The sequence below is a fragment of the Physeter macrocephalus genome, chromosome 1 (assembly GCF_002837175.3).
Source record: "Physeter macrocephalus isolate SW-GA chromosome 1, ASM283717v5, whole genome shotgun sequence".
Classification (NCBI taxonomy): domain Eukaryota; kingdom Metazoa; phylum Chordata; class Mammalia; order Artiodactyla; family Physeteridae; genus Physeter; species Physeter macrocephalus.
In genome coordinates this window covers 94,023,106-94,050,889 of record NC_041214.2, presented here as the reverse complement: position 1 = coordinate 94,050,889, position 27,784 = coordinate 94,023,106, and the positions used below count along the sequence as shown (strand labels likewise).

At 38.6% G+C, this 27,784-nt stretch overlaps 1 protein-coding gene across 1 annotated transcript; it reads right to left on the bottom strand.

Annotated features, from left to right (window-relative positions):
• On the bottom strand, positions 1-24,706 carry LRRC58 (leucine rich repeat containing 58). The gene is made up of 4 exons (XM_024120219.3): positions 24,121-24,706; positions 12,860-12,988; positions 11,199-11,476; positions 1-8,404 (listed from the first exon to the last, which is right to left on the bottom strand). The coding sequence occupies exons 1-4, from the start codon at positions 24,618-24,620 to the stop codon at positions 8,196-8,198; spliced, it is 1,116 nt and encodes a 371-aa protein (XP_023975987.1). The 5' UTR covers positions 24,621-24,706; the 3' UTR covers positions 1-8,195.
• Between the last annotated feature and the right edge of the window lie 3,078 nt (positions 24,707-27,784).

Below are 27,784 nucleotides of genomic sequence, written 5' to 3'. Positions count from 1 at the left end.
TATAGTGACTTGATGAGGTTTTCCTCGCCCATGGAAAGGCTGTCTCCTGCCTTGTGGCTTTATCCTGAAATATTTGACCAAGCCATCCTTTTACGTATGTTTCTAGTCACGTTGATCTGTTTTGCTGCTTTTGTGCTCCATGATTCGGCAGGTACTCCGACTTAGTTGAAGCTGGCTTCAATAGAGCCAATTCAGTATTCCACCTGAATATACCATCTTATGTCCAACAAATGTACATCCATCTTACATTTCAGTTCAAGAAAAGGTAACTGACAGGGAGAAGCAAAGAACATTGGATTAGTAATCAGCACCTGGTCTGAAGTATGCATTCAATTAAAAAAAATTTTTTTTTTAAATAGATGAATGGATTCTAGCTCCAGCTCTGTCACGATTTACCTTAAGAGAACCTGGGCAAGTCACTTCATCACTTTGGGCCCATTTCTTCATCTCTAAAAATCCTACTTCACTGACCTCAAGTTATCATGAAGGGATTTTCACAAAAGAATCATCATCCTTGCTGGGTAACTGAGTCACAGAGAAGAGCTCAGTGGGCATCAATAATTATTGATGTCCAGACTCCACCTCTAGAGATCAGGTTTCAATTGGTCTGGGGATGGGCCCATACTTTTGTATATTTTGAAAGCTCCCATAGTGATTCTAAAGTGCAACCAGGGTTGAGAACAGCTGCCCAGAAGAAATCTTTCTAGATCTTTTTCCTCCCTGTGGGAGAAATACTAATTGGGAAGCACTACAAGGCTTAAGACTTGACTTGACCTCCTTTGGATCTGTGGTGTGTTAGGGTCAGTCTTGTGAAATGCTATCTGGGAGTAGAGGGGGTCTGATTTTGGTTGGTTATACTCAATTTACATAGAAGTTCAATTCGGATTTGATAAAGCTGATATTTATATCCCTTTCTCAAATCTATGTCAATTTCTTAATTGATTTCAAACTCAGAGGCGGGTAAAGGGTGTGACAAAACCACACCAACACATTTCACCAAGTCTAGTCCTACCTCACAGTGTCATGATGATTAAATAAGGTAGACTCTTGAGTATGCTTTGTAAACATAACGAGTTACCCAGATATTTACTCTTATCTAAGGTTTCCCACTAGATGTAAAGTTCTGAAGAGATGGTGTGGACAGCCTCACTTTGATGCCCGTTGGCAGATTACAATGCAGTAACAATGCTGTTACTGATTTCCTGTCACACAATAGAGTATTAAAGAAAGCAGCATACTGTAGTGGAGACAGCACTGACCTGGGAATCCAGAGGCTTGGATTCAAGATTCCACCATGTGGAGTCTTTTCTTTTTAACATCTTTATTGGAGTATAATTGCTTTACAATGGTGTTAGTTTCTGCTCTATGACAAAGTGAACCAGTTATACGTATACGTATATCCCCATATCTCCTCCCTCTTACGTCTTCCTCCCACCCTCCCTATAACACCCCTCTAGCCCACCATGTGAAGTCTTGAACACATCTCTCTGGGCTTAAATTTTTTCATCTCTCAAACATAAGTCACCTTCAGACCTTTGAGGTTTCCTTAAGCTCTAACGTTCTAGGGCATGCTGATGGAACTGCTCACGAAGCTGGCAATGACTGATGTTATGAATGGGACACATCCAAGTCTTACATAGCCCCTGAAATGTTCTGGCTTCCCATGTAGTATCTAGAGTTAGACAAGCCATTAAGGAAGCTTCTTCCGACACTTGTTCTAAGGAGAACATCCACAACAGGGCAGGTTAGGGAGCAGTTTTATCCTCAGGAAAGATCATTTACACCCAATGTTTCTTCTCTTGTGCCCTCAAATTTCTGAGCCCATTTTCACCAGGAGGACTTCCTATATACCAACCAGGGAAGTGCTGAGCTTTTTCCATTTCGGCAATTCTGAAACATCGTCTGTTTTGCAGAGTGTCTTTCCTACCCACTATTTACCTCAACTCATAAACAACCATGATATTCTTCCAAATCCTGGAATCTAGAAATATGTCAGGTGTTCTAGGGTCACCAAAATAATGGCACTAAATAAGTACTGCAATATCAATGTGCTCAGTTAATACTATACTACTTTGAATCAAGATTGCTTGATTCTGGACTAAATGCAAGAAGTAACTGACCTTCAGTAGCAACATGACCTCACCAATTGTTTTTTAGAGTTTGCATCCGTAAGTCTGTTAAGACTGTGGAAGCAGAAGGAACTCTGGTAGAAAGGATCTGGTCTAGTTCATCTTTCATCCTTTGCATCTAGCACAGAGAGTATAAATACTAATACATGCTTAATGTATTATTCATGTATTGAAAAAATTCAATGAATAGATGAGCAATGGTATAGCAAGTAATCAGGCAAAAACCAACAGTATAAGGATTTTAGATTTTTTAAGTAAATGCTTGTCAATTAAAACTAAAATACTTTTGCTCTTCCAGAATACAGAATTAGATTCCAACAAAACACTTTTAATAAAATAAGGCACAATGTTTGATAAGGCAAAATTCACACAGAGGATTAATATTAGATCACATTCTTTTGTGTGTCCTGGAGGAAAAAAAGGAGGTATAGAATTGAAGTAGCTTAAATACTCTTTTTAGAGCATTTACCATTACAAGGTAATACATAAATTTGATGCAATAAACTATATCTTGTCCCAAAAATAAAATGTAATTATTGAGTCACACTGCTGAATTACATTACCATTGTTTTAAATATATATATACCTACAGATATAGATATTCTTAAGTCACAAGAATGCAAATACAGAAAATTAAGAAATCAGGTAATAAAAATAATTTGACTAAAGTAAAAGTACATATATATATTTATTTTATTTTATTACTATTTTTTTTTTGCGGTTTGCGGGCCTCTCACTGTTGTGGCCTCTCCCGTTGCGGAGCACAGGCTCCGGACACACAGGCTCAGCGGCCATGGCTCACGGGCCCAGCCGCTCCGCGGCATGTGGGATCTTCCCGGACCGGGGCACGAACCCGTGTCCCCTGCATCGGCAGGCGGACTCTCAACCACTGCGCCACCAGGGAAGCCCAAAGTACATATATTTTTGATATCCTTTGTTGATAAAGTCCCAAACTTTATAAAAAGTTAAAATAGTGGTTATTTAAAATATTTCTCCCATTATATTTTGCTTCTCATGAATACAAAGTGGGCTCAGAAATGCAACAGACACCAATTGCAGGCACACAGTTTGCTCCATAGTTGTTGTAAAGTGATTGTTGAGGTTAATAATCCTTCTCAGTAACACATCATTGTCAACCATTTAAATTAATGAAAGGATTCTCTTAAAACACGAGTTGTAGACAGAAGAATTAACCAATTTAGTAATGCTTTTGTAGTACCAGCAATAGTGATGTCAAGCTTATCCCGTTTCTTCCCATAACTGGAATTGAAAATAAGAGTTTTACCCAATTTATTCACAGCAAAAGGAAGAAAGTAACTTCTGTTGAATGCAGACAGTCTCTCCAATCATGGTTTCTAGTATAATGGTGTATAAATAACCTTCTTTATACTAACAAATTTTAATATTAACTAGATTGAATACTGTCCCTTATGATAAACTGAGACTGACATGCAAGTGCTAGATAAAAGTCTAGTAGCACCCAAATCAATATTACCCTGTGAGTGTTCAATAACATGTCATGTTTGTTGTTAGTGAACTGTTATTTTCTACATCAATTCTTAGCAAATATGAACCAAGTAGAGACATAAAAAGAATGGGGATATTTACATGCAAAAATATTAAACCATACCCTTTTTAACCTGGTATTACAAAGAAAGCACAAAACATGCTAGGCTTCATGGCAATAATATCTTTATATGATGCTATTAATATGAATTCGTTAGGAACTTGTCATCCCTTAGTGGTAGCAGATACATTTTCTCTATATGAAAGAGAATATACTTTTTCACTGATTTTATTTCAGGGACTCTAATCCTTCTATGACAGTATGTATGATTGGGATTCCTTCTCCAAAAGCCCTAGACTCAGAGACACTAGGTCTAATTTTAGTGAAAGGAGTCCTTCAGGATCACAGTCATTCTTCTTCAACTCAAAGCAAAGCGTCATGAGGCTGTCACACACAACTTATTAAATGACATAGTTCCCCAAACTTTGGCTCCAGGAGGAAGATTTAAGGCACATACTTTCAAAGCACAACTGAAGGCACTGCTACCTTTAAAAAGATCATGACTATAAAATACAAAATTGGATGCTATTAAATTCATCAGATTAATGTTATATAGTGCAGTGCTTAATACAGAAACAGTGAAGGTCAAATATTTCTTTTCTGTACAGTGGGGATCAGAACTATGAATTCCAGGTCACGGTGCCTAAAACCTATACGGCAGCCTTTACTGTTGTTAAATGCTCAACACAATTTCAAAACTGACTATTTTGGACTAAATGGGGAGTGATAGTTATACTGTCATAATAAAATCTCTACTTTGGATGAGAAGAAAGGGAGTCATTTAGGTAAAAATTAGGTATTTCTAAATAAGTGCAGCTTAACTAATTTTATATACTATATATACATATTATAACTGATAAAAAGTTCAGCCCACAAAGGGTCTTATTTAGAATAACTTTTTTTTTATAAATAGCTACTGCTAAAATGCTTTATAAGATCAAACTTAATTTGCAGTAATCATTTGCTTAGTATTTTTTCTCTTTTACATAGTGAAAAGGTAAACATTAACCAAAGGTGTACCACAAATTCCAGGTTAATGAGGTATTACTTTCTCCCTTTGGAAAGAGCAAGGTTGGGTGTAAGAAAATCCTATTATTTGCTGGCCCTTCATTATGGAGGGATGTGGACAATCTCCCACTAGCAGAAACTGAAGAAATTTAGTGATAAACAGGCTTTCAGATGGTAGTTAGTGGGCCACTTAATTTCAAAACAATTCAGTATTACTTTAAAAAACTTTCTTGGCTCAGGGATCTCCTTGGGTGTCTGGTGACTTCTCTTTCCCTGCCTTTTGTGGTTTTTAAAGATTTCTTTCATTTAACACTCCAGCAATCAGCCTTTCCCTTGTCTTCTTTTGTTTAAATTGGTGTTTTCAACGTTTGGGAGAACTGGTCTGCAGTATTACCCTGCACTAGTGTGGACTGCTTTTAACTTTACATTAGTACAAAAATTTCTCAAGTTTGAGGTACAGTTTACAATACAAGTCTTTACTTTTAAATTTGTCAATTTAAAGTTCCAAATATCAAGAATTTTAGAGCAAGAGACTCCCCCAGGAAGCATTTAGAAGTAAAATATGAACAGTAACCCTCAGATCTACCTCTACTACACAAATACAGAGAATGCTGAGAACCCTGACTAGCTTGTCTTCAGGTCAGCCAATCCCTGGCACCATGGAAGCAAAACGTTATAGTAGCTAATATTCCTATTTCCTAAAATCCTAGGACCATTTCACCGACTCAGGTTGGTGACACTGAGAGAACTGGATTCTAGGAATAAAGATTACTAAGAATGTTCAATGTATCCATTTCAATTCCAAATATTAGCACTGAAGAATTCCATTCTAAACACATTTATGCTTTGGTTAAGTAGTTTTATCCACAGTAGTTTTGGTCACTAAAATTGTCCAAGTAGAGCAGTATCAAAAACTTACACACAAACAAGTGACTCAGCGACTAGAGAGACTTTCAATTTAAATACATAGTCAGCTATATGACTCTGGAACTGTAACTCACTTCTGGTTAACTTCTACAGTCACCAGTTATGAAAACAGGGAAGGTAGAGAAAAGAAACAGGGGAAAGCTCAGAAATTATTAGCAGCTCAGGAAAAGCTTAGAAATTATTAGCAGCTCTTATAAAAGGTTAGGTCAAAGATAAAAAAAGAGAAAACTAACAGCTAAAATGTAGATTTCAATAAAAGTCACCAAAGAGAGCTGCATACTGATCAGAGATTTTCAAATGTACATATAAAGAAGCATAAGAAACATTTTGTTTAAAGACATTTTGCTGTATACAATGTATATATCTACATTACACAGCAAAGACTAGAAACTGTTTCTGGTTGGACCTATTTACATCTGTAAAAGATCAATCAGTGTATCTTCTGGCAAGGTTAAGCATCTATTTACATACCTACCTGCTTATTTCACAAAGACTCTTAGAAGATTACCCAAGCTGTTACTTAGATCAAACTGGTAATTAATTAGGAAGTAAACCGAGGCACTTAAGCCAGAAAAATTTGGTCCTATCAATTTGAGTATTTTACTATGAATACATTATTTATTTTCTATGAAAATATTTTATGTATCTTACCTAAATCACTTACAAAACACTTTGGGCTTGCCACTTAGGCACTGCCTAAATCATCTTTTATAATTTTGTAATATGCAGCCTGCTGTGGCTCAAATGGAGAAGTAAACAAAGACTTTTTATTACTTCCATTTTATGATAAAATCACCCATGTACTACTTTGTTAGGTAGTAGAAAGATACTACATTACTTCTACAGACAGAGTCAGAAAATTTCTGGATCAAAAGGAAAAAAGAATCTTATTACAACAGAGTGAAGGGATTCACTCTATAGCAGCGTTTCACAACTGCAGTCATGAAACTCTCATGATGTTTCATGAATTAACATATAATAAACAAACTATCCTACAGTATATTTTCTTCTAAAATAAAAAATATATGTGACAAAAACCTAACATATGTACATATCATTATTATACAACAACTTGCTTTTAGGAAATGGTGTGCCCCAGTCATGAATGCCAGAAGTCAGAAGGGAGATCATCTGATGTTCCAATGTGTTTCTGACCTTTGTATTACTCTACAGGTAGTATTTACCAACAAACCATTATGTTATTACAGATGAGTTAGCTAACGATTGCTAATGTGTGCTATGTATTTTATTTTATAATGTCAACTTACAGTTGTACTATTACTCAATTTTTACTGCATACTAGTTAATAAAAATTTGTCATTTCTACTGGCAATTTGTGAAACTATTTTTCTGCTGTACTTTAAGGGTATATTTAATAAATTTAAAATATTTTATCAATATATTATTTTCAAAAAGTACTCCATGGTTAAACTTGTTTTGGAAACTGTTCTATTGTGTAAAAACACAATGACTGCTGTGCCCAATTTTATTTCACTTGTAATGTTTCTCTAGTTTTTCTTTAAAATTAGAGGAAGTTACAGTTCAGTACACACAGGCAAAGGAGTCATACTGGACTGCTAAAACCTTTAAAATCATTTTCCCACTCCTTTACTGCAAGACATAAAGAAGTTTCCTATCTTACATCTCTTTTCTGTTAAAATAAATCTGACAGATTTTTCCATTAAAAACTATTATTCTACCTTAGGATGAACAGACTGATCAAGATCGTGGCCTCCCATTAATTATAAAAGTGACTTGTTTAAACAAAAAATGAAGTTAAGGTGGCTATGAGCTCAGATGTCAGATATACAGTTGTTTACCTAGTTCTGTTAAAGCATATTTTAAAGTGTTCTGCATAGTATGTCAGGTTATAGGCTGCTCTGGTATCATTTCTTGAATAAATTTCTAAATCCTTGTTATGATTAAGGCACTATTACAGTCATTGCTGGATTATACAAGGGTAACAACAATCATATAGAACAAAGGAGCAGAAGTGAAGAGTCTTAAAACCCCACATGAAAGTTATATCCCTTACTTTACCAGTCAGTAGCTGAGAAAGGTTTAGTACCTATGTAACCATCTGTGAGCTTATCTGAATAACTTGGTAATCTAGATATACGGGCAATACAAGAATGGAGGGCTAATCCTGTTACGGTATAGTGTTCAACCTAAACTCAAGGACAACTCTGGTAAAAATTACATATTTGATCATTTCTATCTTCATATCAACTGTCACAAGTTACACCACTCATGGTTTATTATAGCACTGCTCTTCAGGATGTTCCATTCTGCTGTGTGATTCATGCAAAACTTGAGTGAAAACTGCAAACAATCAACTAAATCTGAAACTGCCATTCAGAGTGAATTATATTAAAAGAATCCAAACATGGAACTGGACTCATTCCTGCTGAATGGCTAGAAAGACAAAATCTTTTACACCATCTCCAACTCCGTCATGGACATTTAAGATGAAGGTACGGTTTCTAGTGAACTTCCAAGTCTATTCTCTTTTCTAACCACCTCTGCTCAGTCTTTTAGTGTTTCACACTGCCCTGCTTCCCTTTTCAACCAAGAAGAACTTTCTGCATTCTGTGTGCAGCCACACTGGCTTCATCTTCTGAGTCAGATTCACTCTGGGATGTGGAACTGTGAGAGGCAGAGCTGCAAGGGGAAGAGCATTCCGGTGAACACAGGTAGTGCATCAGGGGGAGACGGTATTTCCCACAGAAGTCCACAAATTTAATTTGTCTGACACAGCAATCAAAGTAGACTCCTGGAGAGAAGAAGGAATAAGGACAAAGTAATCATTACAAAGCAAAGACCCACATTTTCTTTTTCAACCCTATCTCCAGCATTCTCAAGAAATGTCTCATAGTCTTCTCTTTTGAGAATCTTAAGCAGAGGTACTGGCTGCTCCCATAATTGTTTATAGAAATACTGGAAGGTCTTAGGGATGGCAATTTGACTACAAAGAGAAGGCCAGGAGATTTATCTTAAAGGGAGCTGGCGTTAAAAGCACACTATTTACTTAGCTTGTTTTCTCTGGGTGACTTGGTGGACAGTGGATGATGGAGATTACAGGATACCTAAAGTGCCCTTTCTCCATCCCCCAAGCCCCTCCTTGGTACTACCCTACAGTCAAGAAACTTAAAAAAAAAAAATACAAAACTCCTTTGATAATGATCTTAAATAATTAGTTGTTATACCCAAAATTCGCAGAAAGGAGACGACTTTTAGTATCCCTGTCCTTATGTATTGGGAAGGAAAAATTAAAAGTAACAAAATGCCATCCTATTTCCACAGGGTCTAAATCTACAGCTTCAAAGCTGTTTCACTACTGATCTCACTTGACTCATGCAGTTATATATTGCTAAGTAAACTGAAACTAGTATTCAGCTCTTTTGAGTCCTAATTTAGTGCTCCTGAACTGTGGCCCTTCAGCTAAGTAAAAATACAGCTAGAGATGACAGGAAAGCAGAGGTTGCTGTTTCGTGGGCTTCTAGCTGCTCCTCCTACTAGATATTGCACGTCTCTAACCCATGAAGGCTGTCACAATGGTTGCAGTATAACCGGAACCCCTAGAACCCTGCGTCCCATCACCTCTCTGGAGAAGAATCTCAACCTTTATATTCTACCTAGGATTCCTCTGGCACCAACTACTCTGTGTATATCACATAAGGGACCAAAATAAAAAAGATGTGGTCCAAGCAAAGGAGAAACAATTTTTCTCCTATTTATTTTTTTTTCTGTTACTTCTCCATTAACTTTCTAATTTTTTGATCCTGTAGTAAGTATAGGGAAATTCATGGTATGTTACTTTGAACAATTCAGAAAAGTAGACAGATTCAGTAAACTGATCAATCATTAACAATAAATCCCCCCAAATGAGTTAGCTTTCTGAAACAAATGGAAGTAATAAAATAATTACAGTAACCAAGAGCTAAAATAGTTTAATACTATCTTGTCATCTGTAAGATCTCAGACTATACAAAGGCAATATCTCACAAAATAGAAAATTACTTTTGTTAACTTAGAATTCAGTAACAAGGGAATCTGAGGGGGAGAATGTCAATAGTTCACTTCAGATATTATCTCAAAATTTTAAGCTAATAATTTAAAAAGTATTTTTGTTCCTAAGACAAATAACACAGCAGTATACTAAAGAACTCATTAAGAAACCATTTAAGAGAGAAAAGAGACTTCTTGTAGAGGTCTATTTCTAGAAAAGGACAGATTCCAAGAGATTAGATACAGACTATGAAGCCCGAAGGTCTGGCGTGAGTGTTGTCTGTTGCCACTGTTAAAGTCAACTTCAGAAGGAGAGTCACAGAGAAAATCTAAGTACTTCTACCTTGGCACGGCAGTCTCTACTTCTAAAAGTAAGTGGCCAGAAAAGGCTCAGAGTAGTGTCACTTTTCTTTTTTAAACTAGTAGTATCTTTTTTACCTTTTAATATTCTTTGAGAAACTTAAATCACCTTCTCTCTGTTTAACATTATAACAGTTTTCAAGGCCTGACGGGACATCTGGGGAAAACCTCAGCTGGCTCTGATCATATTTATGCAGCATTTCCCTGGCACCTACAATTATCCTACAATAATAAAAACCTTTCTGTACCCCCATTAAATTGGATTTTTTTAAAAGTAGTTTTTTATGAGGGAGCCAAAATAAAATGACCTGCTATCATTCACCAACTCCCCTCCACACACTCTGGCACCTCAGGCCCTTCATAATCTGGCCTCAATGTATCTTTTACTCTTCTCTCATTACTCCCTTAACTGTACATTTGAGCCAAATTATTACTCATCCAACATTTTGCCCCATATTGTTTTGTTTCCAATTTTACTCTCTCCATCTGAAAAGTTTTCTATCCTCAATCAAACCATATCAAAATTCAACTCATACTTCAAGAATTGTCTCATCTTTTCCAGATCTAATAAATGTGCTCTCTCCCTCGATTTCCAACAGTATTTTGCATTCCTACTTTACACTGTCTTACATTATATTATTTGTTTAGTTCTCTCTAAATGCTCTAAACTCAAGAAATTTTGAAGCATGGATTTAAAAGAATATAAAATTCCAGGGTACATTCCTATTCTCGTACACCTTGAATCGTACTCTATAAAGGTACCTGATACTTAGAATGGTGAGTCTAAGAAAATGTCCTTCAAATAAATATGAAAGGTGGCCAAACATTTTAGAGACTCTTCTAAAGTAATTAGAACTGTTTATGCTTTCTTTCTGTTTCCTCTCATGTTACCAATTTACCTTATCCTATGACAGTTCTAAGAAAGATGAGACTTTCTGGGTATTTTCCCTGTGTATGAATCCTGAAGTACCATGAAAAGAAGAAATAAGGAAAGAAAGAAGAAAAGGAGGGAGGGAGGAAGGAAGGAAGGAACCCAGAGAGGGTGAAACGTCTTACTTTCTGGTAAAATGGTGAAAGAATAAGGCAAACAGAAACAAACTGCCTTTCTCTGAAAGAAGACAGCTAATTAAAACAACACTTAGATCATTAATTTAAAAGTAACTAAATGAATGGGAAACAAGGACACTGAATTAACTTACCTCCACACTTTGGGTTTGGGCAATTGCTGGCTAAACTCAAGTATCTAAGAAGATTCCCAGGAAGATCATAGGGAGTATAGGAAATATTTCGAATTTTAATGGTCCGTGCAGCTAACTCCAGGAGAGTTGGAGGATCATAGGTTAAATCTCTAACAAAACGAACAACCAATGGATTTCCTCGCAAACTCAATTCTTCCAAATGAATAAGGTTGAGGATCTCTCGAGGCAGGTATGTCAGCAAGTTATTGTGAAGACTGAGGGAACGAAGTGAATGCAACCTAGAATGAATGCAATACAAAAGTCAACTGCCATAAGCAAGAAAACTACTCAGAAAGTTAAGGGAAGGACTCAATTTCCCCGTAAGAATGAGCAATTAAGATTAAGGTCAATGGAAGTAAAATTAAAAGGTCCTGAAACAAAATTAGAGCCCATACTTGTATATGTCATGAAAGACTTTTGCCCATGGAATCTTAGAGAGCTTAAAATAACTTAGAGAGTATTCTGATGTGTTAGCTGATATAAATGCTAGATTTAAAGGGTTTTTTTTTGGCATGCTTTATCATTCAGATACCTAAAAAAGGAAAGATTTCAAATGCAACAGGAATCAAGATCCTTCACATTATCTCATTAGGACAGGAATGCTTCATATCAAATATAAATCAATAAAATCCCATAAAACCTTGGGGAATCTATGCCAAAGTAATACTCTATTTTTGATTACAGAAAAGAGGCTCAACAACTATGGAAAACAGTATGGAGGTTCCTCAAAAAACTAAAAATAGAGTTGCCATATGATCCAACAATCACACTCCTGAACATATATTCAGACAAAACTATAATTCAAAAAGATACATGCACCCCTATGTTCATAGCAGCACTATTTGCAATAGCCAAGACATGGAAACAACCTAAATGTCCATCGACAGATGACTGGATAAAGAAGATGTGGTAATATATACACAAAGGAATACTACTCAGCCATATAAAAGAATGAAATAATGCCATTTGCAGCAACATGGATGGACCTGGAGATTATCATACTAAGTGAAGTAAGACAAACAGAAAGACAAACACCATATGATATCACTTATATGTGGAATCTAAAATACGTCACAAATGAACCTATCTACAAAACAGAAACAGACTCACAGAGAGAGAACAGACTTCTGGTTGCCAAGTGGAAGGACGGGTGAGGGAGGGAAGGATTGGGAGTTTGGAATTAGCAAATGCAAACTATTATATATAGGATGGATAAACAACAAAGTCATACTGTACAGCACAGGGAGCTACATTCAATATTCTGTGATAAACCATAACAGAATAGAATATGAAAAAAAAATGTATGTATAACTGAATCACTTTACTGTACAGCAGAAATTAATACAACATTGTAAATCAACTATACATCAATAAAATTTTAAAAAGATAATAAATTAAAAAAAAGAGGCTCAACGATTTTGAGGAATATATCAGAGCATTTAAAAGTAAAATTAAAAATAAGCCACCCAATTCATAACACACCTCAGAACTTTCACTCTCATGTATCCTTTACTTTGAGAACACTTAATTCTTTTCCACATACTAATCATGTGGGTGAATGCAGGATGATAATTCCTAAGCATGTATCTCTGTGTGTACATAAGCTGCCTGAAAATACTCACTGTGAAAGCTGAGGAGGCACACTTTGGATTTTGTTGTCACATAATACCAAGTAATTTAGAGAAGGCAAATTTCCTAATTCTGGCGGGATTTCTTTGATGAAGTTTCCTCCAAGATATAAACACTCTAAACTGCAAAAATAAATGAAAAAAAAAAACAAAAAAAAAAACACAAAATTTGAACAAGTACCCCCATTATCTTTATTACAATGAACACATATCGTTTATTCATTCAGCAAATGTTTTACTCAGGCTTTCTACGTGCTACACAGTCTCTGGAGGAATAATGCAATCTTCAGGGAGCTTATATTATAGGTAAGTAGACAAGACACACCAATGTTAGACAATATTATAATTAAATGCAAAACAAGGCCCCAAATAAGCATAACATGATTAAAATACCAAAATAAGCAGAACAATCCATAAATGATATAGGAGTTTAAAAAGCAGAGAAAAAAAAAAAGACATTAGTTCTGATTGGAAAGGCTCCCAAAAGTGTTGTGACTTCAGCTGGACTATGAATTTAGCCCATTTAGGGTAGGAGGAAAGAGGACCTTCAGGTCGGAAGAAGGGTTTTTATGGGATAATGAGTATACCTTTTAACACATAAGAAGAGAATTCATGTTGAGGAACCCAGAGATACAGCTGGATAAAGGCCAAATTACAGGAGCCCTGTATTCGTGCTGGTGGGTTTGGATTCAATGCATTACTAGGCAATGGGAAGGGGAAAACCACTAGCTTTTTTTTGAAGAGTGGAAAAACACAGCTGAAGTCTATGTTTCTTCTTTGCTCTTATTATGGCAAATGCAGTCTTCAGAGGCTAACTAAATAAATTATTTAAAACTGACCACTATTATGAAATTAAAGTTCTAGATAATTATCCTGTTTTCTAATAATAAGTTAACAACATTTTAGACATAGCATATATTGCACCAAAATGTACCGCTACTCCTTGTGGTGATGACTGTAGAAAGGCTCTCTCCAAAAGATTTTTTCAGGTGATGGAGGGATAGCAGAATCAGTTCTTACTATATAAATATCAATGAAATGTATACATATAGATCTTTTCCATAACTATGTTACTTTTGTCTTCCTGTTAAATCTGTTCAGTAGACATTATCATTCTTTTAAGACACCTTTAAATGTAGGGAAAAACAGCCTACTAAACTGTTACCCAAACTTCCAGGATAAGAATTAACTGGGATACTTTTTTTTTTTTTCAAAGATTTATTTATTTTTGGCTGTGTTGGGTCTTTGTTTCTGTGCGAGGGCTTTCTCTAGTTGTGGCAAGCAGGGGCCACTCTTCATCGTGATGCGCGGGCCTCTCACTATTGCGGCCTGTCTTGTTGCAGAGCACAGGCTCCAGACGCACAGGCTCAGTAGTTGTGGCTCACGGGCCCAGTTGCTCCGCGGCATGTGGGATCTTCCCAGACCAAGGCCCGAACCCGTGTCCCCTGCATTGGCAGGCAGATTCTCAACCACTGCGCCACCAGGGAAGCCCTAACTGGGATACTTTTAAAGCTACAAAATCTAGGCCCTGCTCAGATCCAGTAAATCAGAGTTCCAGGGGAAGGGCCTGAGAAGTGGCAGATTTTAGGGTACAAGCTGTAATGTTAAAAGAAAAAGCCAAATTACCCTGCAGTTATAGCTAATTACAATCCACAATTAGCATTTAAGAGCACTCTTTACCCTACAGCCCTGCCAACACTTAATATCATCACCTGCTTTAACGTTTTTATTCTACTTTTTACTATTTAGCTGGTGTGAAAAATGATACCATTCGGTACTAGTAATCTCTAATTATTAGTGACGTTTAGCATCTTTTTATGTTTTGACCATTCGTACATCTTTAGAGAATTGCGTTTCTATCCTTTACCCATTTTTCTCATGGGTTATATCGCTTTCTCTTAGTTTGTTGAGAGCTTTGTTGTTGTTAAACATATGTTCTGCATAACCTTGTTCCTCTGTGGTCTAGAGCATGGTCTATTTTTGTTCAGATTTTACATGTGTAAAAAGAATATGTAGTTATTAGGATTGAGCTTGTTAGCTGTGCAATTCAAATTTTTTATAGTGTCTCATTATTTCACCTTCTTACTCTGGTGGTTGGTTTCCTACCAGAACCATGGTTTTCCCTTTATAGTTCTGTCAATTTTTGCTCTCTTTCTCCTCAAAATATGGAAGCTATATTGAAGATACATTCAGGTTCATGATGGTTAAAACTTCTTGTTGCATCGTTCCTTAATTCACATGAAGCATTTCTCATTCTTCCTTCTAATCCATTTTGCCGTAAAATCTATTGCCTCTGATTATCAATACTGCCTACCTGTTTTTGTTAGTATTTATTTAATCCTAGTTCCACCATTTACCAGTATGAGAACTTGGGCCTGTTACTAAATCTCATTATGCCCCAGTTTCCTCTTCTTTAAAATTGAATAACATTACTATATATCATATAGTCAATAAATATGAACTAGGCACTGACCATGTGCCAGGCACTATTCCAGGGAATATAATGTAAATAAGACCAAGTTCTTGACCTTAAGAAGCCTACATTTTAGTAAGAGAGACAGTAAATCAATGAATGTATATATATTATGCCAGATAGCTTTAAGTGCTACAAAGGAAAACAGAGGTAATCAGACGTTGACGGAAGTGATACTGTAGATAGGGTGGTCAGAAAAGGTTTCTCTTAGGAGATGACACTTGAACAGAGATCTGAATGGAATGACTGAGTGAGTACGAATCCCTGCAGTGGAAAAAAGCTTGGTGTGCTGTGAAAGAGCAACACAGCCAGTGTGGGTACATCAGGGTGACAGAGGTGGGGAGAGTGGTGGTCCGAGAAGTCAGAAAGGTAGCCTGGGAAAGCCAGATCACAGAGGGCCCTTCAGGCCTTAGCAAGGATTCTGAATTTATCCTAGGTAGAAGGGGTTTGAACAAAGGCCAGTTGTGTAACTTGACTTACACTTTAGAAGGATCACTTCGGTTATTGTTTGGAAAACAGCAGGAGAAGCGGCAGGGACAGGCGAGTGCAATGGGAGGAGTGGAAGCAGGAAGACCAGACTGGAGCCTAAGGCAGTTGAGTCCAGATATGAAATGACAGAGATTTGCTTCGTACATCTTTTTCTACACCTTAACTTTAAACATATTGGGGTATTTCTGTTTTAAGTGTAACTCTTGTAAACAGTGCACAATCTGATTGTTGATATATTTGCACTTGTGTTTTCTTTACCATCATGTATCTCAATATCTTTTTCTCTTCTGTCTGCCTTCTGTTGTGTTCATCAAGTTTCCTTTTGTCCCACTCCCTCTATTATTTTGAACTGCACATGCTACATCTATTTTGCTAGTAGTTACCCCTTCAATTTCCTTTGCTCTCCCTCTCACTACCGAATACACAACCATGCTCACTTCTGTCATCTTCATATCATCATCTAGGATTAGTTCTACCTTGATTTGAAAATAAACTGAAATTTATTTATTCCCAATCAATAATTACTCAGTCATCAATATGTTTTACCAATTTCTCTGTTCACCAGTTTTGGGCACTTGTTGTTTCTTTTAAAGTTCATTTTTCTTGGAGTACATCCTGTAGAAGTTCTTTCAGTAAGGACTCACAGTTGTTAATCTTTGAGTCCTTTGTCTCTGATGTTCTTATTTTTTCCCTTCACATCTGAATAATAGCTTGGCTGGGCATAAAATTCTAGGTTGACAGTTACTTTTCCTTACCAGGAGGAAGATACTGTTCTACTATCTTATTACAGCCCATGTTCCTTTGTAGGTAATCTGCTTTTTTTCTTATTAGGAGTTTTTAGGGTCTTTTTTCTTTATCCTTCTTGTTCTACAGTTTTATTATGATGTGTCAAGATACCAGTTCAGAGTGCTCTCTTTCTTTAATCGTGGGAAATTCTCAGCTACTATTACTTCTGGCATTGCCTTTCCTATATTCTCTCTATTCTCTTTCTGGAATTCCTAGCAAACAGCACTTTGAACTTCAGGGTCTATTTTCCATTTCTCTTAACATTTCTTTCATACGTTCCATTTCTTTATTTTTTTGTGCTGCATTCCAGAATGCCTCAGTAAGATCTTTTAGCTTACTGATTCACTACGCATCAGCTGACTCCAGTCTACCATTCAGCCCACTGAGTTCCTAATTATATATTTTTATTTCTAGAAATTCCAATCGGGGTTTTCATAGTTGTCAGTTTTAAAACTTCTTATTCTTGTTTCACTGATGAAGTTCCCTCCTTTATCTCTCTGAAGTTAGGAAACAAACTTATTTTAAAGTCCTTTACAGATGGCCTTTACACATATTTTCTCAGATACAATTTCTTCCATTTGTTGACTTTATCTGTATTTCATAATCTCAGCCTTCCTTGATATGTGGTGATTCAAAAAGCCAATTTGAATCTGAAGTTTTGTCATTCTAAAAATATATTAATGATACTCTCCTTTCTATTTCTTATTGTGTAAATCTTTTCAAGACTGCATTTCTCTCTTTAGATTTACAATGCTCAGTAAAAGTAAGCAGAACACTTAACCCTGATAGGCTATTTTTTTCTCCTTTAAGGATTACCTTGTGGCAAAAATCAATGGTCTGGATACAAAACTGAATTCTCCTACATATAAGTGTTTAAACACTGGTGAAAAAGGTTCCTAGGCAGGATTTTTTGATCTTACAGATTATGGTATAAGTTACTGCTCAGTTACTGAGAAATTTCTATTTTTCAATGATGAGAGCTACTAGAATAGAATAGAATAGAGTAGAAAAGAATATTTGGAGTCCAAAACAGAAACTTATCTGGAAAAAAAAACAATTTTAATGAGACAGTTGGGAAAAATTTTTAGCAAACTTGGAAGTTCTTTTATAAAGGATTCAATAGTTACATAACAACTTGCAATTTAGTCTAGTGAGGGAGAAAAGAAAACAAAGTGATGAAAGGGAAGAGTGAGTCTGAGAGCAAATATAAATATTGCCCTTTCTATATGGTTAAGTCAGGAACCAAGAGAAACTAGTGTCTGGTGGTCAGGCACTACTCAATGTCTTCTCTCAGTGTTTTGGAGTTGGTGGGGAGGTAAACAGACAGAAAGGAAGCCAAAGCTTAGTTGTTACTGTGACTTTAGCAGAGAAAGATCTGATATTCTAAAATATAACCAAGTTCATGACTTCAAAACCATATAAATCTCTTTTGCAGCTGATGGGTATCATTAATTAGAGTATACAACCAGCATATTAAATTTACATTTTCAGGCTTAAGTACCACTTTGAAACTCAAATAATTTCCAAAGTTCTTGGACTTAAAGCCTTTCAATGATTTGTGGGAATTAAATTTCTAAAACACACTCTACTGTTTCCAAACATGCTTTTCTATAAGGAGAAATGAAACTATTGTTGAATTTAAAGCAAAACTGTAGTGTTTAAAAGTTCTTGTATTCGTCAAAATTGCACCTCTGTTAATCAGCCTTGAAACAATTCTATTCTTTTGATGTTTGACAAATACAGAAAACATGAAAATCATTCACAAAATTTAGAGATGAATTCTTCCTTTCTTTTTTGTTTAAGGTTAACAGACCAACCTTAAATTTGTTTCCTGAAAAGTATCTCACCTCTCCAATCCTTAGGGATACTTAAGTGGGTACCCTTCCTATAGGAAGGGCCAGTGACCCACTGGAAAAATACACTAGGGTCCACTTAGTGCCGATCAACTTAACCACAGGTGTAAGTAGGAAATGTTTTGCTTCTCCACCCAAACAAAAATGACATTAAATATAACAAAAATATGTATCAGTCCCATGTTATGATTGGTTAAAGGGAGATGGAATTAAAGTGAGACAGGTTTGTACCTAAAGAGGCAGAAATTAGAAAATAAGAGAAACACAGAAAGATAAGAACCATACATTTGTGGATAAAGAAAGCAGTTTTCTTGAGGCAGCATCCCCATACTAAATCATTTTCAAATATACTCACTACAGGATTTTAAAGTCTGTTATACGTTCAAAAGTAGAAGCACAAATGAAGGAATCATCTCTTGGTTCTTGCCCCAGACTAAGGCATTGAAAGAAGTCAGAAGGAAGAATTGAGAGCCAGAAAAAAACTCAATATGTGACTCTAAATGGGGAAAAGAGTTTTTATTTAAACTTTACTGCTGCATTCTATTTATCATCTGGTTGAGTCGTCTCTTTCGTAAGCTATCAACCTATTGCACACTAGCTTCAAAACAGTCCAGGACATTAATATTTAGCTTTTATTTCCATCACAATTCTCATATCTTTAATTTCTAAAACCACATCAGGCAGACACTGAAAGAGGGGTCATGAACAGAAAAAGGAAGGAAATCTTTTCTTACTTGAGAAGAAAAGATTGTGGGGAATGGAACCAATGAAACTCACTTGTGCTCAAACCTACTCTCCCAATGTCTAGCATCCTGGATGCCAAAGAATCCTGGAGCTTTTGTTTTCTTTAACAAAGTCTATTACCCGTTGGGTGATAAGTTATTAAGCTCTTCCTCAGTTAATGTCTGAGTTAGTTGAGAGGAATAAAAGTTAAGAGTTCAGAAAAGGAAACAGATCAAAATATGAATTACACTTACTTTTCCAACACTGTAAGAACAAAACCAAGTTTGTCCATCTACTAGCCAAACAGTTATTATACCTACTCGTTGAAGAAGAACCTCATATTTTGATGGAAAGAATCTATACCCACAACCTCATCATTCACACTGAGCCTAATTTACTCCAGGGGAATGAAGTTAATCATAAAAATAAGATTTTCACCATCTACTTATCTGTTATACTTTAAAATCATCTTTCAAAAACCACTTTTCAAAAATTTTATCACCAGGGAAAAGGATCAACAGAATACAGAAAATATACATGAAAATACCCTGCTAAATCTGGAGGATCAAATACACCAATTAAGCCAGGAGTATTTATTTGTTACTCCCTCCTGGAAGGATGGAGGGTGGGGAGAAAGGGGACCTCTATATGGATTATATACTCTGCATTATTTCTTAAACTGTCGTTAAAGAGGGCAGATAGATTCCAAATGCCCAGAAACACCTCACTTGGTTTTAAAAGCAACATGGCATAGTAAACAATATACATCAATGTTACCAATGAGGTCTAGGGAGTCCACGTATATTCCAAGAGAAGATGGTGTTCTTGGGCAGGTACCTTAGGGTTTGAGTAACTGAACTGCTACCTCTACATTTTTGAAGCTTTAATGTATTATTTTAGTAGTAAGTAGTAAACAGCCTTTGAGGGTTGAAGCACATGAATCTCCCTGTCGCTATCTGGCCTCAAGCAAGTCACTGATACTAAATCTCAGTTTCTTCATCTGTAAAACGAAGTGGGTGACTCAGGCCAATTGCCTAGGCTGTCTCTACTTCTAAGAGTATATTTCTACATGACCCTTTCAGCCTACATTCAACTAGAGTTTATATTTGGAGCATATAACCTAAACCTTGACTGATTCTTATCAGTAAAGAGAAATAGAGCAGACAACTGAAGAATGAAAACAATGACATAAAAGAGCCTACATACAATTGGAGACAAAGGCACAATGACCAAAAGCCACAGTAAACAGCCCAGAAAATCAGGTCAATCAGGAAAATGGCTTTAGCCAATCCTCCTGATCACATATTCAACAGAACAGAAATCAGAAGAATTAGGTTCTAGCCCTTACTCTGTCACTGTGGAAAATTCATGGGTTTGAAGTCAGAGATCCAGTTTGATCCAAAGGTCCAATCCAGTTCTACCACTCACTGGCTTTGTGATCTTAAGACTTTACTTCTCAGGGCCTCAGTTTCTTCTTCTCATGTCACAGAGTCATTGTGAAAATTAAAAAGCATATTTAGAGGACCTACCACAGGGCGTACTGCATTGTAAGGATTCAATAAATGGAATTTTTGCCTACCTTTCTCCCCATGTGATGGTAATATTTGCTCTAAGTTTTTCTTAGTATATTAAAAAAATTCAAATGAGAATGTTGGAATTAACATCAAGATTAGAAGGAACTGGGCTGGTGGCGCAGTGGTTGAGAGTCCGCCTGCCACATGCCGCTGAGCGGCTGGGCCCGTAAGCCATGGCCGCGTCCGGAGCCTGTGCTCCATAACAGGAGAGGCCACAACAGTGAGAGGCCCCTGCACCTCAAAAAAAAAAAAAAAAAAAAAAGAAGGAACTAAGGCTTGACAATTTTCCATCTAAATCTCTCTCCAACCCTTCTATCAATATTTCCTACTATCTCTCCTAGCATCACCCTGGTATAAGCTACCATCATCTCTCATTCTACTAGAATAGCTTCCTTCCATCCAGCCTTCAAAATGTCTTCTCATCTCTCCAACTGCTCCCCACTCCATTCTTTTTTTTTTTTTTTTGTGGTTCGCGGGCCTCTCACTGTTGTGGTCTCTCCCGTTGCAGAGCACAGGCTCCGGACGCGCAGGCTCAGCGGCCATGGCTCACGGGCCCAGCCGCTCCACGGCATGTGGGATCTTCCCGGACCGGGGCACGAACCCGTGTCCCCTGCATCGGCAGGCAGATTCTCAACAACTGCGCCACCAGGGAAGCCCCCCCCTCCATTCTTGCACAGCAACAAGACAGATGTGCTTTTAAAAAACTCTTCCATGCGTACTTAGAATAAAATTCAAGCTTTACCACGGCCTTCAAGATATGATATGGCCTGGGATCTGGTCCAAATTTATATGTGCCACTTTCCCTCTTGGTCACTTCCTCACTATGCTCTAGTACAATGCTCTCCTTTCAAAATTGTGGCCTTCAGTCCTTCTTGTCTCTGGGTTTTCATGTGCACTGTTCCTTCAATCTGGACTGATCCCATCCCACCCTCTCCTGCTTAATTCTTACTCTTCCTTTAAAAGCTCAATTCAAATGTTACTTGCTCAAAGACCAAACTAAGTTACTTCGTTTCAAGGCACTCTGTACTTCTTCAAAGAACTTATAACAACTGTAATTAAATAATGAAGTTAACAGGTGTTTAATGTCTCCTCTGTTAGAATGCTCCATGAGGGCAGGATCCCGTTCACCACTGTATCCCCAGCACCTAGGACAGTGCCTGACACTGGGTAGGTACTCAATAAAAATCTGTTGGTGAGTAAACAAAGGGACATCTTGTCCAAATGCCTCATTTAGCTGATTAGGAAGCTGTAGTCAGGATATGTTAAAGTGACTTGAATAAGGCTGGGACACCAAGAGTTCTTTTTTTTTTTTTTAAACAAAATAAAACATTTATTTAGTGCTTATTAGAGGTAAGTCCCAGCTCAGTCCCTCAAATGTTTACTAGCTACTTTTTGGCTGGTGGAATATGTATCATTTTAACATCTTTATTGGAGTATAATTGCTTTACAATGGTGTGTTAGTTTCTGATTTATAACAAAGTGAATCAGTTATACATATACATATGTTCCCATATCTCTTCCCTCTTGCATTTCCCTCCCTCCCACCCTCCTTATCCCACCCCTCTAGATGGTCACAAAGCACCTGGCTGATCTCCCCGTGCTATGCGGCTGCTTCCCACTTGCTATCTATTTTACGTTTGGTAGTGTATATATGTCCATGCCACTCTCTCACTTTGTCACAGCTTACCCTTCCCCCTCCCCATATCCTCATGTCCATTCTCTAGTAGGTCTGTGTCTTTATTCCCATCTTGCCCCTAGGTTCTTCAAGACCTTTTTTTTTTAGATTCCATATATATGTGTTAGCATACTGTATTTTTCTCTTTCTGACTTACTTCACTCTGTATGACAGACTCTAGGTCCATCCACCTCATTACAAATAACTCGATTTCATTTCTTTTTATGGGTAATATTCCATTGCATGTATGTACCACATCTTCTTTATCCATTCATATGTTGATGGACACTTAGGTTGCTTCCATGTCCTGGCTATTGTAAATAGAGCTGCAATGAACAATGATGGCCATTCTGACCGGTTTGAGATGATATCTCATTGTGGTTTTGATTTGCATTTCTCTAATGATTAATGATGTTGAGCATTCTTTCATGTGTTTGTTGGCAATCTGTATATCTTCTTTGGAGAAATGTCTATTTAGGTCTTCTGCCCATTTTTGGATTGGATTGTTTGTTTTTTTTGATATTGAGCTGCATAAGCTGCTAATCCTTTGTCAGTTGCTTCATTTGCAAATATTTTCTCCCATTCTGAGGGTTGTCTTTTCCTCTTGTTTATGGTTTCCTTTGCTCTTATTCTCAGGTCAGTGTTCTTTCCACTACACTTAACTCTGAGGTCCCTTTCAGCTCTAATATTCTGTTATCTCAGAAAATTCAATAAAGGATGTGAAAATATTTTACAGATAGAAGATTCTTTTTTTTCACTTTGGACAATAAACTTGCTCTTACTTTATTTCTCACTCCCCTGCAGGGCGCCTTTAGGGGACTTTTGTTACCCTGCTTCTCTGCTTCCTTCTTCCATTTAATTCAACATATATTTACCGAACAATCTAGTAGATGAGGCAGATCTGTAGGCAAGGAATTATAATCAATAAGTGCAATGGCAGGGTGAATGAGGTACAGAAGAAGTACAGTTTAGGCAATAATTAACTGTTGTCCAAGAAGCAGTAAAGAAAGGAAACAAAGAAATGACCCTCAAAACAGGTTTTGAAGGATGAACACGAGTTTGCCAGATGCAAGCAACATTCCAGACAAAGGGAACAGCAACACAGAAGCATTGTATCCATTCAACACATATTTAGTCAGTGCCTACAAGGTGCTGGTAAAGTGCACAGCTCAGTGAATTCCACAAATAGTTTTGCTCGTATCGCTACAGAGAAGATGGAGCAGGAAATGTAGTGCAAGGCAAGGATCAGATCGGAGTACCCTGTCTGTCACGCTACAAGGCATAAATTTGATCTACAGGCATGGAAAACCACCCAAGACTTCGGAGCAAGGAAGGAACCTTCGGAGCAAGGTTGCAAGGAGCAACCTCAGATTTACATTTGTTTGAGTATGTACTCAGTTTGGATCACTCCCCCAGACCCCAGAAGACGACAGAAAAACTGCCTCGAAGATCTGCACAGGGCAAACACAACAAACCAAATGCTGTCACGACCACGATCTTATTAGATCTTCACTACAACTCGCTGAGTTGGCAGGGCAATACTCACAGCCAAAGAGTTGAAGAAGAGCCTAGACTAAGACAGGTACGTGACAACCGAACGGCGCCCCAAGACCAGGCGCGGGGCCCCGGGGCTCCCGGACACCGCCCCGGGCCTCCCTACTCTCAGGCAGGCACCCGCTCACCTCCTCAAGTTCTCGATCTCGGCTGGGATGTTCTGAAGCTGGTTGCCGCCAAGGCTGAGGGTCTGCAGCGCGCGCAGGTCCAGCAGCGAGGCTGGAACCTCTTGGAAGCAGTTCCCGCTAAGGTTGAGCACCTGGAGGCTGCGGCAGAGCGGCGACTGGGCCAGGCCCTTGGGCAGCGCTCCGGGCCCGCCGAGCCGGTTGTTCTTGGCCAGCAGCGTGCGCAGGCCCCGCAGCGCCAGCAGCTCCGGCCCCAACGCGGTCAACGCGTTGCCGCTCACGTCCAACAGCTGGAGGTGCGGAAAGCCGCTGCCCAGCACCCGCGGCAGCGACACCAGACGGTTGTGCGGCAGCAGCAGCCGTAGCAGCGCCTCCCGCGCGCCGCGCCGCTCCTCGCCCCGCGCCTCCAGCTCCGACTCCAGGGTCTCGAGGGACACGCTGAGGCGGGACAAGTTCAGTTCGGCCTCCCCGGCCGTGGCCACCACCGCTCCTGCCTCCTCCATCCCGGCCGCCGCAGAGCGCCGCGCGCGACCCACAGGCCGGGAGCTCCAAGGTGCCCCGGAACCTGAACCAAGCGCTGCGTCGGAAGTGGCGCGGGTGGGCGGGCGGGCGCGCGCTAAGCCCGCGCACCCCGCCGAGTCACGCGATGAGAGGCAGCGGAGTGCGCGCGCCGCTCGGGGGCAGGGCTGCGCCGCTCGGGGGCCGGGCTCCGCCTCACGCGGCCCGCGGCGCGGACCGGGCGTGCCGGCGGGGGCGGAGACCCGGCGGCTTCCGGTTACCATCTGAACGTGGCTGGGTTTGGGCAGCCGCGGTTTATGGTCCCTGGAGTCTGGTGACCTGTCCCTGGAGTCCAGGACCGCCTCGGTAAACAGCCCGAGGACAGTTTTGTTATTTGGCTTTGAGGGTTCGCGCGTCACAGTGCCCCGCCCTCTTGGTTTCCAGTTTAGGAGTGGGGCCCCTGGTCTGCGGGATTAAGCAAAAACACAGGAATTTAGTGATGATTCAGCTCCATGACAGCAAGCCCCAGGAATTTCAAGTCCCGGGATTAACCAAGCCGACTTTGAGGTGCGAAGGCAACTGGACTAGAAATCAGAACTCTTGGATCTTACCTCGGGTTCAGCTGTTAAATAGCCTTGTTTCCTCGGACATGGGATTTGATTTCAGTTTCTCCATCCATAAAATATGGATAATCGTTGCCCTACAGCATTTTTTTTAAAAAAGCGTTTTAAAAGGAGTGTGTCAAATAAGGACATTTCGCCATTTTAGCTGTAGAAGCACTTCTGTGGCTTTTTGGTTTAAGTTTTAGTGGCTAGAAATGAATTTGGGAGCCATGGAGAAGTTTTTGTTAATTTGAGATAGCTCAGATTAATTGATCAGTTTAAGAACGCAGAAAGCATTGAGATTTTAGTTCAGGTTAAAACTACAATTTAACTGGGAAAATCCACACTCTGGCTTTAACTCAGTACTTCTAATTAACATATTTTCTGCCTTGCCCTAAATTCAGTCTTTTCTGAAATTACTTTTTATAATTTTGAAAAGTCATTAATAGAAATGAAAATATTCAGCGTATTTTTTACAAAGTCATGCACAAAAACTTTAAAAGATTGTGTATAACCGATGCCATTAAATTGCTTTCTTCCTAAAAAAGGAGGATAAAGTAACTTTTTTCTTGCCAGTTATTACTGTGAGAAACTTTATGCTTCTTACCCCCCCGCCAGACTTCACCTTAATTTCTGATTGAGTTATAGCTGTGGGAGGTTACACATTGTGAGTTTAAACCAGGGATGGAATGTTTTTAAAACCGCTGGAGTGTCCTGAATTTGAAGCCTGTTTTGAAAGGGCCCTTTTAAAAATGAGACCTTCCTTATTTTGGATCAAGATTACATTCTGGCAGGAACCTAATATGTGAAAATTGCAAATGTGTAAAGTAATACAGTTTTATGCTTTTAAAAATGTGTATGTGTCTGTGATAAAAATAAACTGATGGGAATGTAATGCAAAATGAGAAAACATAACTCAAATATGATTCAGAAATAGAGTTAAGGTCACAAATCGGTGAAATTAAGGGGGAAGAGATAGAAATAGTGTCAGTATTAGAGAATGAAGCTACCTGGTAGAAAGTTTTGGAGATATGTTGAGAGTGATGGGAGGATTCCCCCCTATTGCTCATTCTAAGAACCCTCTCTATCTCAGCTACCATGGGTGCATCTCTTTGTTGAAGGCAGGTGAGTCTAAATAAAGCAGCATCGCTCAACACTGCAGTGGGCCTTGAAACTGTCCAGTGAGCTTGGAGAGTTTTGAAAACTCCCTGGGAGGTGAAGGAGCTTTGGTGGCTTGTGAACCTTCACAGTGATGGATGCAGTTGGGGCACCAGAAAGTGTAAAGGGAGGGCTTCCCTGGTGGCACAGTGGTTGAGAGTCCGCCTGCCGATGCAGAGGACACGGGTTTGTGCCCCGGTCCAGGAAGATCCCACATGCCGCGGAGCGGCTGGGCCCGTGAGCCATGGCCGCTGAGCCTGCGCGTCCAGAGCCTGTGCTCCGCAAAGGGAGAGGCCAGAACGGTAAGAGGCCCGTGTACCGCAAAAAAAAAAAAAAAAAAAAAAAAAAGTGTAAAGGGAAAAGGAGACATGATGAGTTATCTAGGGAAAGGGAGATGAATTACAGGGAGTTGGGAAGAAACATGGCATACTTGCCCACTTATCAAAACTTCACCATTGAGTTACTTTTGGGTCAAATTGACTGTTTCAGGGTAAGTCTCCTGACTAGAGTGCTACTGAAAAAAAGGGAGACCAAATGAAGAGGAGGTCCTCCTTCAGCCACCCTGTCCAGGTTTCCTGAGGGCAGGAACTGTGTCTATTTACCTTGGCACTGCCCCCGAGGCATAGTAGGCACTCAGTAAATAGTAAGTGAAGGAAATAAATGCATTAATAGGCTTTGGTATACCTGACTAGGATGGCCACTATTGCCCAATTGACTGCAGAAGAAACAAGAATAAGCTGAGTGAAGAATCCTTTCATAAACCATACTAGCCAGGAGGCAATGTACTAAGCATATAAAGTGTGGGCTTTGGCTTTTATCAGATATAGGTTTCAAATCCCACCTCTGGAAATCAAATTTCTCTTATTTAATCTTGATTTTGTTACTTAATCTCTTTAAGCCTTGATCTCATTATCTGATTATTGTCTGTTTTGTGGGGTCATTATACAGGTTAAATCTAAAGAGTTTAGCTTAGTATGTATGTAGCATGAAGTAAATAATCCGTAAGTAGTGACAATTATTAGCAATAATAGTAATAGCAGTTATTGTTATAACTATTACCCTCTCCCCCTTTTTAGATCATGATCAGGGTAAAGATGAACAAAGTTGAGAACAATCTTTACTATGATGGCACAACTTACTGCATAAACTGTGGTTTTCTGTTCTGGGCCAGGCAATGTTTGGGGGATTAGAATTTGAGAGGTTGGTGTGAACTCTCCTTGCCCTTGGTCTTGACATCCAAGGTTTATGCCTATTACCCTGTCTATCTTCAAGTTATATCAAGACCTCATCCCTCCTAAACTGGCCTCCTACCTCCATTACAGCTACCTCTGATGAAGCACTGCTTTTATTATTTCAAGCTATCTCTCTCCTACCTCTCCTAACCCCAGGTCTCTTCATTATCAGATGAA

What these genes read in the sequence shown, in the direction of transcription:
- LRRC58 (XM_024120219.3), bottom strand. Translation starts at nt 24,620, where the DNA reads ATGGAGGAGGCAGGAGCGGTGGTGGCCACGGCCGGGGAGGCCGAACTG. An exon ending in GAGATCGAGAACTTGAGGAG is followed by an intron (nt 12,989 to 24,120) that starts GTGAGCGGGTGC and finishes TTATTTTTGCAG; the next exon opens with TTTAGAGTGTTTATATCTTG. An exon ending in GTGCCTCCTCAGCTTTCACA is followed by an intron (nt 11,477 to 12,859) that starts GTGAGTATTTTC and finishes CATTCATTCTAG; the next exon opens with GTTGCATTCACTTCGTTCCC.